The 18,227-nt window shown below is 41.5% G+C and overlaps 1 protein-coding gene across 11 annotated transcripts in view; it reads right to left on the bottom strand.

The window, feature by feature from the left end:
• ADRA1A (adrenoceptor alpha 1A) overlaps positions 1-18,227 on the bottom strand; it is a 119,933-nt gene that overhangs the window by 92,945 nt on the left and 8,761 nt on the right. For 3 of the 11 annotated variants that reach the window (XM_059372897.1, XM_059372906.1, XM_059372887.1), the window contains exon 2: positions 3,892-3,940. The exons of the other annotated variants lie outside the window; for them this stretch is intronic. In XM_059372897.1, coding sequence (XP_059228880.1) covers positions 3,918-3,940 — 23 coding nt within the window. In that variant the 3' untranslated portion in view covers positions 3,892-3,917. The remainder of the gene's footprint in view (positions 1-3,891; positions 3,941-18,227) is intronic. 11 annotated transcript variants of the gene reach the window in all.

The following is an 18,227-nucleotide window of genomic DNA, read 5'->3' as shown; positions in this document are numbered from 1 at the left end:
AAAAGTGATATTTATGATGACCACAGCTATGGTTTGTACCAGTGTGCTTCCTGGAAAGTTTCTTTTTATCCTGAACTTTAGCATTCCTTTTTTCCCCCCTGTGGAATTTGGCAAAAGAAAAAATTTTAAATCAGATTGGAAATTTTACCTTCCCAATTAAATAGCTAAAACAGGAGGTCTTGATTTATTCAAACCATATTTGTTGAAGACAAATTTAACTCTAAATGGAGAAACTGCTTAAAGGTCAAGTTTTGTCTTGGATACTTTGAAAGAGTTGCTAAAGCATCTTGTCCCCCGTGAAGGCCGGGCTGACACCAAGAGGTGTTATTTGTTACTTCCCCATGATCGTTTTCTACCTCTCCGGAACGAGAGGAGAATTATGGCTCCAGAGTGCAAACACGCCCTTATGTGGGCATGCTCACAGTTGTGGCCAAGCCGGTCACTGCAGCAGGAACAGGCGGTCACTTTAGAGTACTGGTTCGAGAATGGAGGACATTAAGGACAAGAGATTGGGTGCTGGAGAGAGCCAGGTTGCCATTTCTATCTGCCACTCACACTTGCCACATGACCCTGGGTGACTGGCTTAACCAGCCTCTGCCATGATTGCCTCATCTCGGAAATGACAATCAGAACGCCCACCTCTCTGGCTTGCAGGGATTAAATAAAATGATGCACGCAAAGCATTTTGTATCAACACACCGTGAACTAAAAATTAAACCCAGGAGGACGGATTATCTTGGGTCAGTGGTGTGGTCCGTGCACGCAGGCACTCACAGAAACTGTACATTCAACTGTATACATCTATGTTTAAAAGCAGCTCTTCAAATATAAATATAATTACTGGTCTTTATAATGAAGCAGTACTGAATTCGCTACCCATATGTTCACAGTGATATCATGAGCCTTGTACAGCACAAGGAAAAAAGAGCCTGCCCTTGTCCGTATAATCCTAAAGAGATAATGCAGACATGGGCAAACAATACACGCTGTGTATAGCTGCAACAGTCTTAGAGAAATCTAGAAAGCTAGGTAGTAACACTATACATAAATATGAAGGTCTGATGCATTAGGAAAAAAAAAAAAACAACAAAAAAAACAAAATCAAGTCAACCAAAAGGAAGAATCCAGTAGAAGGGTGGTGAGGAAGACAGGAGAGGAAAAGGGAACAGGTCAAGCTGATGCATTCTCTGGCTTCTAGCCACTGTTCCATCTCAGGGCAAAGTGGCCACAAGCCTGCCCATAGCTCCCCTGATGACCATCCCCGAGCCCCCCCCAACTGAACCCCTCTCTTTATAACCCCTTTCTTATGCCATCCTAAGGGCATCTGGTACCCTAAGGGCATCAGGGTACCTCAAGGGTACCCTGTTCTAATCCTCTTGACCAGCCCCGGACAATTCCCTCTTCTTTTGTCCCCATCTTCCTTTTCTTGGAGAAAAAAGCAATGATTGACCATGAAGCCCTTGGTGATGGCCCCTCAGTCTCCTTCACTCCTCTCCCTTCTGCTCCCCACTCTATGTTCTTCCCCATACTCCTCCCTTAACAAGCTCTCGTCCCTACCCCGACACCGACACCGAGACCCAGACTGTTTCTAGGCCCCAGATGCCAGCTGCAGTCTTATAGGAAGCCAGTGACATTCCTATTTGAGGACATCTCTGCCTCACTGTCCCTCAAGTTTCATAGGTCACCGATGACCTCAGATTACCAAACGCAATTCTTTTTCCCCTGGTTCTCTTTCTCCTTGACTTTTCTGCAGCAACTGACACTGGCACCGCTCCCTCCTCACTGACATTTTCTCCCTTTCGGTTGCCAGGATTTTATGCTATGCTGCGTCTTCTGCTTTTCTGAAACCCCAGGCAATGTTTGTTTGTTCTCCTTCTGCCTCTTTCTCCCGACTTCATACATGTCCTAGAATCCAGCCCCAGGCCCTCCTCCTTGCCAGATGACCCCCCGACTTAGCGTCACCTGTTCCCTGCTCCCGTCTCCGGAGCAGCCCATGCACCCAAAGACAGATATTCACCATTGACCTCTGCATCGGTCCTGTGCAACCGAACATTCTGAGATGATGGAAATAGTTCCATGCGCACCCTGTCCAGAAGGGTGGCCATTCATTATACGTAGCTAATGAGCATCTGAAATGCTGTTAGTCTGAATGAGAAACTGGATTTATAATTCTGTGTTAGTTCCATGAATTTAACTCACATTTAATTCACCACATGTGGTTTGCATCTACCATAGTGAATATCACAGTTCTAGAAGCTTTCACGGAAGCATCATGATTTCAGGCAGAATCTGGTCACAACCGAAGGCCTTCCAGGACATGTTCTTCCTCCTAGCATCTCTGTCCACACTCAAATGCTCCATGCATGCTGGGTGGCTCAGTCCGCTAAACATCTGACTCTTGGTTTTGACTCAGGGTCTTGAGACCAAGCCCTGCATCAGGCTCCGTGCGTGCTGAGTGAGGAGTCTCCTTGGGATTCTCTCTCTCTCTCTACCTCTGCTCCCTACCCCCCTGCCAACCTAGGGCACAATCTCTCTAAAATAAATAAATAAATATTTTAAAAAACCAAAAAACTCAAATGCTATATTTTGTTGATCCCAATTCCTCAAAAGCAGCCTTTGGTTCCCACTGACTCTACCTAGAAGCATCCCTGCTCTCTGCACAACCCCTGGATCACCCCTGTGTCTCATGGCTACGCCCCGTTCAGCTCCTATTCCAACCTACACAGTCACCTGGGTCTCTCACCTCAACACATCTTGCCATCACTAACACTATTCTACCATGTCCCTTCCCTGTCTTACCAGACCCACAGGACCTCCTCACATTCTCTTGCTCCAAGACCCAAATCCTTGTCTGAAAACCACCCTGGAGAACACAGTGCCATCAAGCCTGGTCATGCTGTCATCCATGGTTCTCTCTGTATGCACGTGAGCAAGCATGCATACGTGCACACACACACACACACTGAACCACCCTTTCCAGGCGGGCCAGTTCCCTAGCGCATGAACATGGCATGCTTACTCCTGCCTTGATGCTTGGCTTTTCAAATCCTACCTTTCATGATCCAGCTGAAGATCTCCTTCCTCTACCTTCCATTTCTCTGGAAGGCCAGAGATTCCCAAGCCCTGCCTCACACACTTTGCCCCTGACCTGGTAGGGCATTTATAAGAATATTATCTTTTCCTGATAACTATTGTTTCGAGGTTCTATCCTCTTCTCCCCCAATTAGACCTCAAGGCAGTGAGTCGTCTTCCTCAGTAACCTCCATCAGACTTAGCTCAGAACCAAGCATGCGGTAGATGCTTTGCACTTCATAAACACTTCTGGACTCATCAGCAAGTTCAGGGTAAGAACTGGACATGAAACTACCCAAGAACTCAGTGAACATTAAACCCATTTTGTTAATAATTTACTCCGTGCTCCCCTTCCTTCTCCTCTCCTCCATTTGTCGTCACCTTTTCCAGCTTCAATTCTCTCATTTGCCTACTTCTTCCCTTCTTATCATATGAGCTAATCATGACAGGTCATGGTACAGAGTGTAAGATTCTCTATTGTCTCCTATAGATGGTGGCCACAGTTAATGTTTCTTATGCCACATAATCAACATGATTTTTTTTTTAAAAGATTCTATTTATTTACTTGAGAAAGAGCGAGACACACACACACACACACAGAGAGTGAGATAGAACAAAGAGAGAGAGGGAGAAATAGACTCCCCACAGAACAAGGAGCCTGACGTGGGCTTGATCCCAGGACTCTGGGACCATGATCTGAGCTGAAGGCAGACACTTAACCGACTAAGCCACCCAGGTGCCCCAATTAATGTGCTTCTATTGGGGGAAGTTATGCTATAGAATACAGAGGTAAAATCATGACAGATCTCTGTTACTTACTAGTTTGGTGTCACTGGATAGATGATTTAACCTTTATGAGCCTCATTTCCTGGGAAGGTAAAATAAGGATAAAAACACTGCATTATAACTTTACAAGGGAACTACAAAGTTAAATAAAATACCACTTGAACAATGGGCTAAGGATGTAGGGTTTGATGTACCAGACACAGAATGCATGTATGTCATGGATGACCTAACCATTTCATTTTAGAGAATGATCTTGAAGGCCAATATTTAAACCAGAAGAACTCCTAAAAGGGCAAAATTCCAGACTGTGTTAACTAATCTGAAGGAAAACAATCATCTGGAAGTCACAAACAGCCCATGATGGCTGCGCAGAGTCACACAGAGGTGAGAAGGAATCAGGGCAAGTCTGCTTTCTCTCTGGCATGATGAGGCCAAATGAAACTGTAAAAGGGAAAAAAGCAGTCCTCCTACAGAGGCCAGAGCAGACAGAGGCCACCCAACCACAGGAGGAAACCACTCTTTGGTTTCCCACCAACAGGAGCTAAGCAGGACCTTGAATTCCGGACAAAGCCTCTCTTTTCACTTCCTCCTGTTAATAGAAAGAAGCTCAGAAAAACCACTCCCTACTTTTCACGGCCAAGGGTCGCTTTGTTATTTTTCCCCACGGGACCTATGCTTTGAAAAACTGTAAACGAGACAGAGTAGATAAAATGCCTAAAACACTGACTAATACAGATCTGTTGTGCCATGAATATTATTCACATAAAACACGTGCTTCTTTGTTTCTCCTCCTGTTTTTCTAAACAAAGACAGAATATCATCAGAATTATGAGCATCATGAGATGTTCAGAAGGAGACAGGTCTTTTCCAAAACCTTTGGAGTACGTGAGTTTTGGAATTCAGGATTTTTCAGATTTTATAAAGATTCTATGGTCTGTATATTGTGTGCCAGACACTACCACCAGAAGGGTGTGGGTCTGTATCAAAAAGAATCCACTTTTTGGATATCTACTTTGTGGAGAAGATTGTCCACATCAAACACATAATCTGTATACAACTTAATGTGTGAATATAAAAATCTATAAAAAATCTGTATACTATGTTCTATATTCTGAAATCTAGATTTTCATAGGTCTCATAAAATCTATAGATTCACACTGAGTGCATATTGCATTCTCTGCCAGATGAGTTCTGATCAAGTTAGGTTTGGGGCCCCAAATTGGTTATGTAGAATGTTTGCATCTTCAGAGTTTTTGAACTTTGGTATTCCAAAGGAATTGTGTACCTCTACTAATCTGTGTAGTTCTTTAAAAAAGAGATAGTCTTTTTGAAAGAGTTCATTAAACTTCAGAAAATGTAAAAAATAGTAGATAGCCACTTTAAAACTTAGTACAGATCTACAGCAATCGACACAGTGTGGTACTGGTATTAGGATAACAGACATGTAGAGAGTATGAAAGAGAATTAAGCTCTCAGAAAGGAGTCAAGTATCAATTATTAATTGAATGTTGACAAGGGTGCAAGGGGAAAAAGACAATCTCTTCAACAAGTGATTCTTGGGCAGCTGGATTTCCACATACATGAGAATGACTGGAACCTTAACTCACACCAAATATAAAAATTAACTCAAAATGGGTCCAAATCCTAACGTAAGAGCTGAAATTCTTACGTTAGGTGCTCTTAGAAGAAAGCAGAAACTCTTAGGTTACGGTACTCTTAGAAGAAAGCAGAGTGATAAGTCTCTGTGACCTGGAGTTAGGAAATGTTTTCTCAGCTATGACACCAAAAATATAAACAACAAAAGAAAAAGCAGATAGACTGCACTTCATAAAAATGAAAGACATCTGTGCATCAAAGGACACTCTCAAGAAAGTGAAAGGGCAACCCACAGAGAGAATGTAAGAAAATATATACAAATCATATTAATGTGATAAGGGTCTAGTATCTCGAATATATAAATAACTCCTACAACTCAACAATAAAAAGACAACTTAATTTAGAAATGGGCAAAGGATTTGAACAAAACAGAAATTGCTTTAAAGAATATATGCAAATGGCTAGGGAGGCCTGGGTGGCTCAGTGGGGTTAAGAATATAAGCAAATGGCCAATAGGTACATGAAAAGATGTTTAACCTCAATAATTGTGAAGGAAATGCAAAATAAAACCACAAGGAGATAAGACTTTACATCCACTGGGATGGTTATAATTAAAAGGCAAGAAAGGAAAATAAGTATTGGTCAGCATGTGAGGAAACTGGAGCCCTCATTCATTGCTGAGAGGTACACAAAATGGGGCAGAAGCTGTGGAAAACAGGTTTTTTTTTTTATTCTTCAATAAGTTAAATATAGAAGTACCATATGACCCAGAGATCCTACTCTTACATATATACTGAGAAGAACTGAAAAGAGGTGTTCAAACAAAAACTTTGGCATGAATATTCATAGCAGCACTATTCACAAGAGCCAAAAGGCAGAAATGACTCAAATGTTCCTTGACTGAGGGAGGGATAAATAGAATATGGCATCCACATGATGAAATATTATTCAGTCATGAAAAGGAGTGAAAAACTGGTCTGTGCTACAACATGGAGGAAGCCTGAAAACATGCGAGGTAAAAGAAGCCAGGCAAAAAGTCCATATAGTACGTGTTTCCATTTATTTGCACTACTGAGATTTGGCAAATCCAGACAGGGGAAAGCAGATGGGCAGTTGCCAGAGGCTTGAGATGGGGGAGATGAGGAGTGACTGCTAATAGGTACAGAGTTTTGTTTTGGGGTGAAGATGTTTTGGAAGCAGATAGCGGGACAGTTGCACATTATTGTCAATGTACTAAATGTTACTGAATCATACACTGTAAAATGATTAAAATGGTGAATTTTATGTTATGTGAATTTTACCTCAGAAACCGTGGTTAGACAATTATTAGCTCCTGAGAAACCTTAGCTATATGGAAACCTTAGCGGGTTTTTTTTTTTTTTTGAATGACTAGCCAGGATGTAGGAAACACACTGAAAAGACTCTGAGTGATAACTGAAATTGGTGCTGTGCTTTTCTAAAGATGTGGGCAGATTCTAGGAATTCCTGGAATAAAAAGCAGAGTTCCTCAGGCCTGTCACTGTTGTCATTTTGGGCTGGGTATCGCCATGTGGTGGGGCTGTCCTGGGCGCTGTGACAGGTTTAGCAGCCCACTAGATGCCAACAGCGCTTCCCAGACCGACTGGGATACTGTGACAACCGAAAACGCCTCCACACGGTGCCACAGGTCCCTAGGGAGCAAAGTTACCCCGGGCTGAGAACTGACTTCTGTGGGACAGTTTGTTCTTCTGGGATTTTACTTTCTCCAAGAGTCTCCTTTAAAAGAATCCACTTCTGAGCCTGTCCTTAAGTTATCTCTTAACGACGGTGAAATCGTTAAAAAAAAAATAATAAACCAACATAGTTGTCGATTGTAAAGAAGCTTCCAGAAACCTCTCTCATTATAAGGGATCAACTACGTGATCAATTTGTAAACAGCAGGTTTCTCACTGGCAACTACATGGCCTGGCAATAAGCTAAATGTGGACAGCACATAAAAAAAAAGAAAGAAAGAAAGTTAGTGTGCAACGTTCCCTTTTCAAACCCTTTTTGGGCAAAGACTACGGCTCTGCCAGCATTCCAGAATAATGACAGCTGATGTGCCCTTTGTCAACTTTCCCTCTTTCTCCTTTGAAAATGCAGACCTAACTCCTTCCAGAACCTCCTCAGACACCCTCCACTGAGTCTGGAATCAGACACTGTTAGCACAGAGAGCAACCTGCGGTCTAGATCCCCCCCCACACACACAATGGCCACTCTCAGGGAGGCGAGGTAGGAGGTCCAGGACCCCGGTCCCCTGGCTGCTTCGTTCCACCCGCCAGTACCACTTTGTGAAGCTGGAGTTTCATCTGATTTCATGTGAACGAAGAGTTCTGAAGCTGAGAAGTCTGAACGCCACTGGCCCTACACGAGTCCCCTTTCCTGCCGATGAGGAACTGAAACCCAGACTTTTAACTCATGGCCAGATCACTTTCCCCACTTCCGGGGCAGGCAGCCAAGGATCTCCTGCAAGACATCAGTCCATGTCTGCTGTGCCTGACTTTCTGCATCCCTACATGAGCACACAACTTCTACTGTATGGGCTTGTTCTAGGAATTAAACTGATGTAATCAATGGCATGTCAGCACCACTGCTATGAACTCAATGTGTGTGTCCTCCTCCAAATTCATATGTTAAAGTCCTAACCCCAGTGTGAAAGTCTCTGGAGGTGGGACCTTTGGGAGGTGATTTGGGTTAGATGAGGCCATGAAGGTGGGGTCCCCATGAGGAGATTGGTGCCCTTGTTAGGGGCCAAAGGGACCAGAGCTTGACCTTGGTCTGTCACGTGAGGACACAGTGAGACACTGGACATCAGTGAACCAGGAGGAGGCCAAGCCCTTGACCATGCTACACCACGATCTTGAACTTCTCAGCTTCAAAACTGTAAAAAATATCTGTCTGTTGTTTAAGACACCCAATCTGGGGTATCCTGTTACATACAGCAGCCTGGAGTGACTAAGGAAATACCTACCATGTCAGCTTCATAAACTACTTCATCTCTTTCTCTAGGAAGAGGATTGTTAACTCTTCACTTGAGTCCATCTAAACCTCATATGGTCAGGGCCACAAGAGAAGGTTCAGCTTACAGGATTATCAAGGGGCTTTGCCACTGTCCAGCCCCATGGGTATCTTCCTCCTCCTGCCTTGCCTGGAACCACAAGTTTCCATGGCACCAAAGGAAATGGTCACACATTGGGTTATTCTCATTTCTGCTTTCCATTCTGATATCAACGTGAGAGGTACCTGAGCCAAGGAGGTGACGTCAGTCAAGGTCAAGCTGAACTTCCTCATCCCCTTTCTAAGTTCTTGGTAAAGCTAAAAGAATAGAGCATAGATGACATTTTACACCACTGCTGAAAGACATGAGGGAAAGGCAACATCTAAGCCAGAACCTCTGAGAAATTTCTGGAACTACAGATTGGTCACAAGGCAGCCTGAATGAAGGACTGTTAAGTCCTCAGTTTATCTCAAGAAAAGAGGGTAAAGGTAAGATGTTTCCCAGTCGTTGTTTAGTGACACCCCCAGGGGCTTTGAATAATGACTCTGGAGACACAGGCAGACTCAGCTGGTAGCTTTTCAAAGACAAATATCAACTGTACTCAAGCTTCTGAGAAGAATACAATGCTGAGGTTCCCACAGGGTGGGAAGCCCCTTGCTTCTCTGAAGCAAGCTCCACAGACAAGTAAAGGGAGGCTTTCAGGGACGTGGATCCCCAAAAGATCGCAGATTTCTTTGTCATGCCACAAGGAGAAGACACCACCGAACCCTCTGGGCCAAGGAAACAGGACGAACAAACTACTAAATAAAACTGAAACCTTTTCCTTCTACCTCCTTCTTGGCTCCCTGTGGATAGAGAGGTCTGTACCCTGGTAAACTTAAACTACAACAAAGACAATACTTTTCCTTCTCCTCTTAATCTGGGTCTGAGAGTTGGGCACAGGGACCCATCCAGTTCCAACCAGAGCCCACTTCTTATTTTATTTTCAGGTCATCCTTAATGAAGTTTAACAAAAAGAGAAGGATCACTGCTCACATGATAGATTCAGCTGTTCAGCGTATGAGGTGCCTCCGAGAAGTCCGAGCAAAAGCCCACCTTTCAGAGAGTGATATGGAAGAAAATCTCTCCGTTGTACTGCAATGGGACATAAGGACCTTTTTGGATTATAAAGTCAGTGTAGGCAAGAATGACAAGACAACAATGTGCCAAACAAGTCAAGTGGAGCAGAGAGAATGTGGAGGAGACTGGACATTCCTGAGACTAATTCAGTAAAATGGAACTCAGACGTGAGAAACTTGAATGGAAGCCGGAGAAAGACAGCTGAAAAGGTGACAACATTTGAGAGGGGAAAGCAAAAGGAAAAGGAGGATGACACAGGAGCCACAATGAATTCCAAGGGGAAAAGCGAAGCAGAGGAAGTGAGCACTGAAGAAGCCATCTTTAAATTCAGAACAAAAAAATGTGCAGTGGGTTCCAGGCAACAGCAATGAATATTACCCCCATACCAGAAATTTCCAGGAGACATTTTTTAAAATTTGACTGGAAAAAAATTCTATCCACAACTCAAGTTGACCTCACATCGTTTATAAAGTGTTAAATACCAAGAAACAAAGGAGTACTTACAGTATTTCAAAATTAAGAAATATATGTATATAATTCAAGTTCTCTACTCAGGGAAGTTGCTGTTCGTGAGTTCAGGCTCTGGCATGTAAGGACTTAGAAAATATGTTTTGCATATGTCTTCATGGGTAAAATTTTATTTGGTGTTATACTCTGCTTTAGGATAATAGTAAATATTTTAAACCTTGTGAACCATGTGGGCTCTGTAGCAACTCCTCAAGTTTGTCACCACTGTAGCCTAGAAGCAGGTGTGAACAATTGGTAAGCCAATGGGCATGGATGTGTTCCGATAAAACTTTATTTACAAAACAGACCAGAGTTCCACATGGCAGACAGAGCAAAATCCTGAGCTCATGAGTAAGTAAATCACAGTATATAAGAGGAGGGCAATTGGTATTACTAGATTAAATTATAGAAAGACACAAAAGCAGGGTAGATAATACAATCATTTAATAGCAATAATCCAAATTTAAATGTAAAATTTCATTAACCCAAAGATGTGCTTCAGGAAGAAAAAAAAAATCCAAGCATGCTAAACTTGGCTTCCCTTACATGGGCAAAGGTGACTGATAGAAGTTGCGGTAAGAAATAACTGAAGGTTTAAAAAATGCTTTTGAAAAAAAAGAAAAGAAAAAAGAAAAGCTCTAAGATAACTTGTTGTAGAAATAAAACTGGGAGACAACCTTTCCAAAACACTGCAGAATTAAAAAACAAAGAAAATAAATAGTACAATTTGCAAGAGACAGAAAACAAAGGAAAGGAAACAAATACAAAGCCAGAAAGCATAAAGCAAGAGGACAAACATCAAACCAAATATATCTGCTGAAATTGCTGGAAATTAGTTAAATCCTTACTGAGAGACAAATACCCAGATCAAATGCGTACACTATAAAAAAATCTATGTGATGCAAAATACACAAGCCGGTACAGAAAAAGACAGGCAACGCTATGCGGGCAAATGCAAACAAAACCAAATTAAAGATTACAGTATTAATATTTTTAAATGTGCACATCAAGGAAAAATAAATATAGGATAAAATTTTGTCTTTAATGAAGATATTAGCGACTCAGTCTTTAAAGTATCAAGCAACTGCATCAACATATATAAAGCAAACCTGTTAAAAATATGAGAATAATCGGAGAGTTATTCCCAGTAGCTGTGGGAAGCTTTAACCATACCTCCCTCAATATTTGACAAAGAAAACAGATGATGGATAAAGATAAAGAATAGTAAATTAGGAAGATCTTAAAAATGTCATTATTAAAGTTTAGTTAACAAGTACCTATTAAACAGGAATCTATTAAATATGCTGATTATTGATCATATGTTAAGGCACAAAGAAAACCTCACTGAATTCCATAAGCTAATTATTTAGTTCACGTTTTCTGACCCCAATGTAGTAAATCTGAAATTGAATTTTAGAAGTGGGGCATTTAAAAACACCAATTATTTTCAAAGTAACTAACAGCAAGAACACTGCAACGAATCCTCTTACATCTACATAGGACAAAGGGAACATTGAAAGGGGAATCGGAGCAACTAAATGAGAGCACTGCTTGGCAACACAGAGGGCAAAGAGCTCAAGCCTGCATGTAGGAAAACGTACAGCTTTGATTGTTTTGAATCTTAGACAAGAAAGAATGAAAATACACGAAGCAGACAATCTGTGCAAGGGAATTAAAAAAGGGCCAAATATAACCAGAAAAAGTAAAAGAAAGAAATGTCTAAAGATTAAATTATTGCACTTGAACACAGATTAAAAGGTTCAATATGTCCAGGACATGGGTTTCTTGAAAAAAACTAGTAAAACAGACAATCCTCTGAGATATCTTAATGAAGACAGAAAGAAGAAAACATAAGCACATGATGTGGGAAATGAGAAAGATAGAAATGAAAAATTAAAGAATTTCCTGTAGAATTCTATGTGAAAATGTTAAGCCTCAATAAGAAGGAAAATGGAAAATAAGAAAACAAAGATTATCAAATCTGACAATCAGAATAGACCACTATCCATGGAAGAAATAGAAACCAGTCTCCAAGAATTGCATCCATAAAAGGAGCTGTGCCCAAATGTTTTATGGGCAAGTTCTTTCAAACCTTCAAAGAACACATAATTCTTATGCTATTTAAACTGTTATGGATTGTACAAAAAAATGGGAAGTGTCACAGTTGATTTTATGATGTTAACATAAACTTGATACCAAAATGTGACAAACACACCACAATAAAATAAAATACATTTGCTTCACATGGAAATACAGATGCAATCCAGAAATAAGACATTTAGTATAATACAGCAGAATAAAAAAGGAAAATGCCACGGATCAAGATAGAATTTAATCCAAGAATACACAGATAGGTTAATATTATGAAATAAAATTTATCAGAACAGTGTCAAAGAAAAAAGGAGGTAGTGATGGGTAGCAAAAAAGAAGCATTTGATAAAATTAAAATTTAGTTTTGATAAGATGTTTCTATAAACTTTAGAAAGATACTGCCTTGATATGATGACGTGTGTTGATCTAAAACCAACAACGAGTGCCAAATCTAATGTTGAACCACCAAAGCAGTATTTCCCAAATCTACTATCATAGTTTTCTAGGACATGTTAGTAAGTGTGATGAAAAGTAAAGTGTAAACAATAGTTCAAAAAGTAGCCAGGGAAATGAATGGGGTGACATGTCATAAGTCTTAACAGGAGGACTCAGCATGATAAAAATGTCACTTTTCAAATTAATCTATACATCCTAAAAATTTACGATTAACATGTGACAGGATTTGTGTGTGGTGTGGGCTGGTGGGGGACGGGGTTTTTCTGGAAAAAGGAATGCGCAAGGATGGACAAGATAATTTTGAAAAAGAATTTTCATCCGGGGCCTTAAACCAAAAAATGTTAAAATGTATTATGAAACCATAATAACTAAAATAGTATACAGAACTGTCAAGTTACTGTGATGTACATCTGAAATATACATAATATTTACTATAATCTAATATATATTAAATTATGTTCTATATTATACATAAAAATATAGATATACTATATGATAAGTATGATATTTATGTCATAAATACAAATATTACATGTTATATGTGAGCCATACTACAATAAAAAAAAGAGTAAAAATTTTTAAATGAAAAATAAAATAGTGTGGCTCCAATACTAGAGCAGAGAAATGTAAATTACGGAACAGAAGTGGGAGTCCCAAGATTCTTTTTAATATAACAAAGGTGATTTTCCAAGTAGGATAGGAAAGGATAGATTATTCACTAAATCTTTTAAGAACATCTGGCTTAGGGGCACCTGGGTGGCTTAGCTGGTTGAGCGTCTGCCTTCAGCTCAGGTCATGTTCCAAGGGTCTTGGGATCAAGCCCCGCATCGGGCTCCTTGCTCAGCAGAAAGCCTGCTTCTCTCTCTCCCTCTGCCTGCCGCTCTGCTTACTAGTGTTCTCTCTCTATCTCTCTGTCAAATAAATAAATAAAATCTCTAAAAAAGAAAGAACAAAAACAAAAAAAAAGAACATCAGGCTTAAAAAATAAAAGAATATCTGACTAACCATCAAAATCAATACAGTTAGACATCACTGACCAAAGTACAAAAATAAATTCCAGTTGGATGACAAATGATGCCCTAAAAGAACAGGGGAAAACAGAGGTTATCTAACTGGCACTGGGGAACATCTCTCCAAGCATCCTCAGGAAGGCACAATTCATAAAGAATTAGATTAAAATATGTGACCACATTAGAAATGTTAAATGTCCATATATTTGCAAAAACCACAAAAAACAATAAAATGTGAAAAAAAAACCCAATGGAAAGCATAGTTGCTAAATACGTGCAAGAATTATATTATTAAGTACTCCTCATCTTTATTCCCTTTTTAGTAAACCTCTCTGTCTCTCTGTCTGAAATCCATCTGCCATTCCACAGAAGGGAGATGCCACCCAGGGAAGGCAGAAGACATGGTTCAGAGGAATGTCCTATTTAACCAGAAAAAGGAAGGGAATGTCTTCCCCATCTACCTTCTACAGGTGGACTGTGGGGGGAAAAGGGGAAGAAGGTAGTGAAAAGAGGAGGCTGGGTGTTCTGAGCTCCCCTCTCAACAAGGACCTCGAGGCATTTAAGATAAAGGTGGGAGTGAAGGTGATTTTTCCCACTCTCCATTCTGGGTATCTGGGAGATGCCACATGACAGCTACTGCACCGTGAAAGTTATAGCCGGCACAGCTGGGCAGAGAGCAAACCTGGTCAACATGCTAGTGTGGTGTGGTTCAGTGTGTGTGCTGTGTGTGGCATGGTATGTTATGTGTGGTATCTATGGTGGGTATGGTATGTGCGGTATGGTGTGGTACGGTACAGTATGGTATGGTATGTGTGGTGCGGTGTACGTGGTATGTGTGTGGTGTGGGGTGTGGTATGGTGTGGTGTGTATGTATGGTGTGGTATAGTGTGTGTGGTGTGATGTGGTATGGTGTGTGGTGTTGTGTGGTACAGTGTGGTATGGCGTGGTATGGTGTGTGTGATGTGTGTGGTGCGGTGTGGTATTTATTTGTGGTGTGTGTAATGTGGTGTGCTGTGGTGTGTATGGCGTGTGGGGTGTGGTGTGTGTGGTGTGGTGTCATGTAGTGTGTGTGGTGTGGAAGGAACTCACGGGGATCTCCATGTCTCTCAAGGGATCAGGGGTGAAACATTGTGGAGGACTTTAGCTCAGGAGCAAGAGATGATCACGGGGGGCTCTAGGGACAAAATGATTCCTTGGGTCATCAAGTGGGACAATGGACCACAATGAACAGCCTCAGACTCATCAGAGGACAACTAGTGCTTAGTCACTATACTACACCATCCTCCCCAAAGCAGGACACAAAAAATCACACTTAAGTGTCAGCCAAGTGTCCTAATTTCCTCTCTACATACCCAGGAGATCATGTGAGCCCCTCGACCTGGTCAACAACTTAGCGGACAAATCTGTATGGCTTGTGTTACTTCAAAGAGACTAAGGATATAAAGACGCTGCTTAAACGAAGGGATCAGGCTGAGCTTATTGGATTTGACTAAAAGTGTGTGTGTGTGTGTGTGTGTGTGTGTGTATTTCCATGGAGTTCATGAAAAAGATCACATCACTTCGTGGAAAATAAAGAAGCTACATTTTCTCAGCAATATCTGGTTATAGCATGAGAAAAAAATTGGCAACCCAGTATATACTATAAATAAGTGATTAATATCTTCAATGTATAAAAATGAGCTTACAAATAGAAAAGAAATAAAAATAAATGGCTTTATAAAAAGCAGCAAAAAAGCAGACAAGCAATTTTGCATTACAAAAGTCGAAATACAAATGACTATAAGAATACAGGGGGGACATTTTTCAAATAGCAAAGAAATATACAACTTAAAAATGAGAAGCTGTGATGCAAGCCTCCAGCTAGCAAACCAAAGGGCACTAAAATACAGGGAACCTGTTGGACAAGGAAGGTGGGTCTTCCCATCCGAACCTGAAACCAGGAGGCAAGAAAACATAGCAAAGCCTTCCTCCTTAAATGCTGTCTCCTTCAAAGTAATGACTTGCCTGTCTGTAGCCTAATTTGAAAGAGTCGGCTATTGTTCAAAGCATTGTTGGAACTCATTCTAGATGTTTTCTGAGCCTGCAGCACATTCTTCTGAATATGACAGTAAATCTTCATTGACAGTTTCGTCTCGTGGAAAGAGCCAGAATTAATTTAAAGCCACGTCTGCTTATACTATTTGTGATCAGAGAAAGGCTTTCTCATAAATCTGTGCCAGAGGCAATGACAAGGAGGAATTCCAGAACCATGTAGCAGCTCACGAAAATAACTATTTGCCACCGCAGGTGGGAAGGATGGCGCCTGGTAGGACATGGCTCACCTGTCCCGTGTAAAGGTCTCCCACTGGCCTTTCCAGAGTCCTCTTTCCACGAAGGCTTTGACAGTCTGAAATATAGGCTTGGTCATGTCACCCTTGTTCCTGGTTAAAAACTCATAAAATGGCTTGAAGAGCGTATCTGGTCTGGTTCCTTTCTCTCCAGCTTCATTTGTTACCAGCTATCTCACACACCTTTGTTCTGGTCACACCAGCCAACAGTCTTATCTTTTGTGTGTTCGTTTGTTTTTTCAGTACATGAAGGGGACAGTCTGTGTCTATCCAGTGGCAAAGGAAGGATAAAGGATTTTGGACTTGTTCACTGAATGCAACCCCTTTACCCCCACTGCCTCAGAGCTTGGGAGAACATTTGTGGGTCATACACCCACAAGATAGAGCAGAGGCTGACTGAGAGAGAAAATGCAAGTGTGAGCAAATGTTAAGTGGTGAATCTAGTGAAGGACAGACAAGTGGCCATCGTACTTTCTTGCCATTTTTCTGTGTGTTTGAGATTTTTCAGCATCAAGTTTGGGAAGAAGGGAGGAGTCTCAAATATTCTTAACAATTTGTTCTGAAATTAGGGGAAAGAAAACATCAGTGGAAAGTAAACTCATGCTATAGATCTCACCAGGCTATTGAGAACCTTTCCATTCTGTGTCTTGAAGAATAAGATCTACGTGGCCCCCGTGCTCAACATACAGCAAAAATGATAAGTTTTCTAGAAAAGGCATCACGAAACCATGGGTAGAAAGAATTAACACACAGCAGATGGGGGAATGTCCATGAGGACTTTCCAGACAGCTAACCTTGTTGGGGTCCTGACCCATTCTGTACCCCCCAATCCACCCCATCACCCTTGCAGCCAGGGAGCATCTCCCCATGCTGCACATCTTGGCTCAAAAGTCAAGCCCTCCTTTGCAGCAAGTCTTTTCTGCCCTCCCATGCTCAGGCTCATTCTTATCCACAGTATATGTTTTCATGGAACCACCTACATTCTCTGCACTGTACACAGTTTGGTTTTTTTAATCAGACATTATCTGATCCAAAGAGATTAGAAGCCTGCGGGAAGGCGAGGACCCAGACTCTTCTTACCTGGCGCATGGCATAAAGCCCAGCATATCGGAAATTCTCAATAGAAAACTAGCAGATAAAAGAGAAATGCTATTTGATATGCTTGTGAGAGAGATGTGCTGCAAGGTGGTCAAAATAACCCTCCCTCCCTCTGTGCATTCACCAGTCGCTCATCAGGACATCAAGCTATGTCTTTCCCCCCTGTACCTGTGTGGGCCTTATAACTTGCTTTCACTGCAGAGTGAGACAGCAGTGACACTGGGCCAGTTCTAGCTCTTCAAAGGCCTGGCAGTGTCTGTCCTGGCTCTCTTGGAAAGAATTACCAGGCTATAAGAAAGCTGGTCTAATCCAAATGGCCAACAGACACATGAAAAAGCGCTCCACATCACTCGGAATCACTTGGAATCAGGGAAATACAAATCGAAACCACAGTAAGATACCACCTCACACCAGTCAGAATGGCTAAAATCAACAAGTCAGGAAACGAGAGGTGTAGGAGAGGATGCCTACACTATATGGAGTGCAAGCTGGTGCAGCCACTCTGGAAAACAGCATGGCAGATCCTCAAAAGTTGAAAATAGAGCTACCCTACGACCCAGCAATTGCACTACTGGGTATTTACCCTAAAGATACAAATGTAGTGATCTGAAGGGGCATGTGCACCTGAATGTCTATAGCAGCAATGTCCACAATAGCCAAATTGTGGAAAGAACCTAGATGTCCATTGACAGATGAATAAAGAAGGTGTGGTGTGTGTATACACACACACACACACACACACACACACACACACACAAAATGGAATACTATGTAGCCATCAAAAGAAACGAAATCTTGCCATTTGCAACAATGTGGATGGAACCAGAGGGTATTATGCTGAGCAAAAGAAGTCAATCAGAGAAAGACAATTATCATATGATCTCCCTGATATGAGGAATCTGAAAGGCAGGGCAAGGGGTCGTGGGCGGAAGGGAGGGAAAAATGAAACAAGATGGGACCGGGGAGGGAGACAAGCCATAAGAGACTCAATCTCAGGGGAAAAAATGAGGATTGCTAGAGGGGAGAGATGGGGTGGCTGGGTTAAGGACATCATGGAGAGTATGTGCTATGGTGAGTGCTATGAACTGTGTAAGCCTGATGATTCACAGACCTGTACCCCTGAAGAAAATAATACATTATATGTTAATG

The sequence above is a fragment of the Mustela nigripes genome, chromosome 1 (genome assembly GCF_022355385.1).
Source record: "Mustela nigripes isolate SB6536 chromosome 1, MUSNIG.SB6536, whole genome shotgun sequence".
NCBI lineage: Eukaryota > Metazoa > Chordata > Mammalia > Carnivora > Mustelidae > Mustela > Mustela nigripes.
Note: the sequence above shows the minus strand (reverse complement) of the source record. Positions and strands in the feature narration are given on the sequence as shown.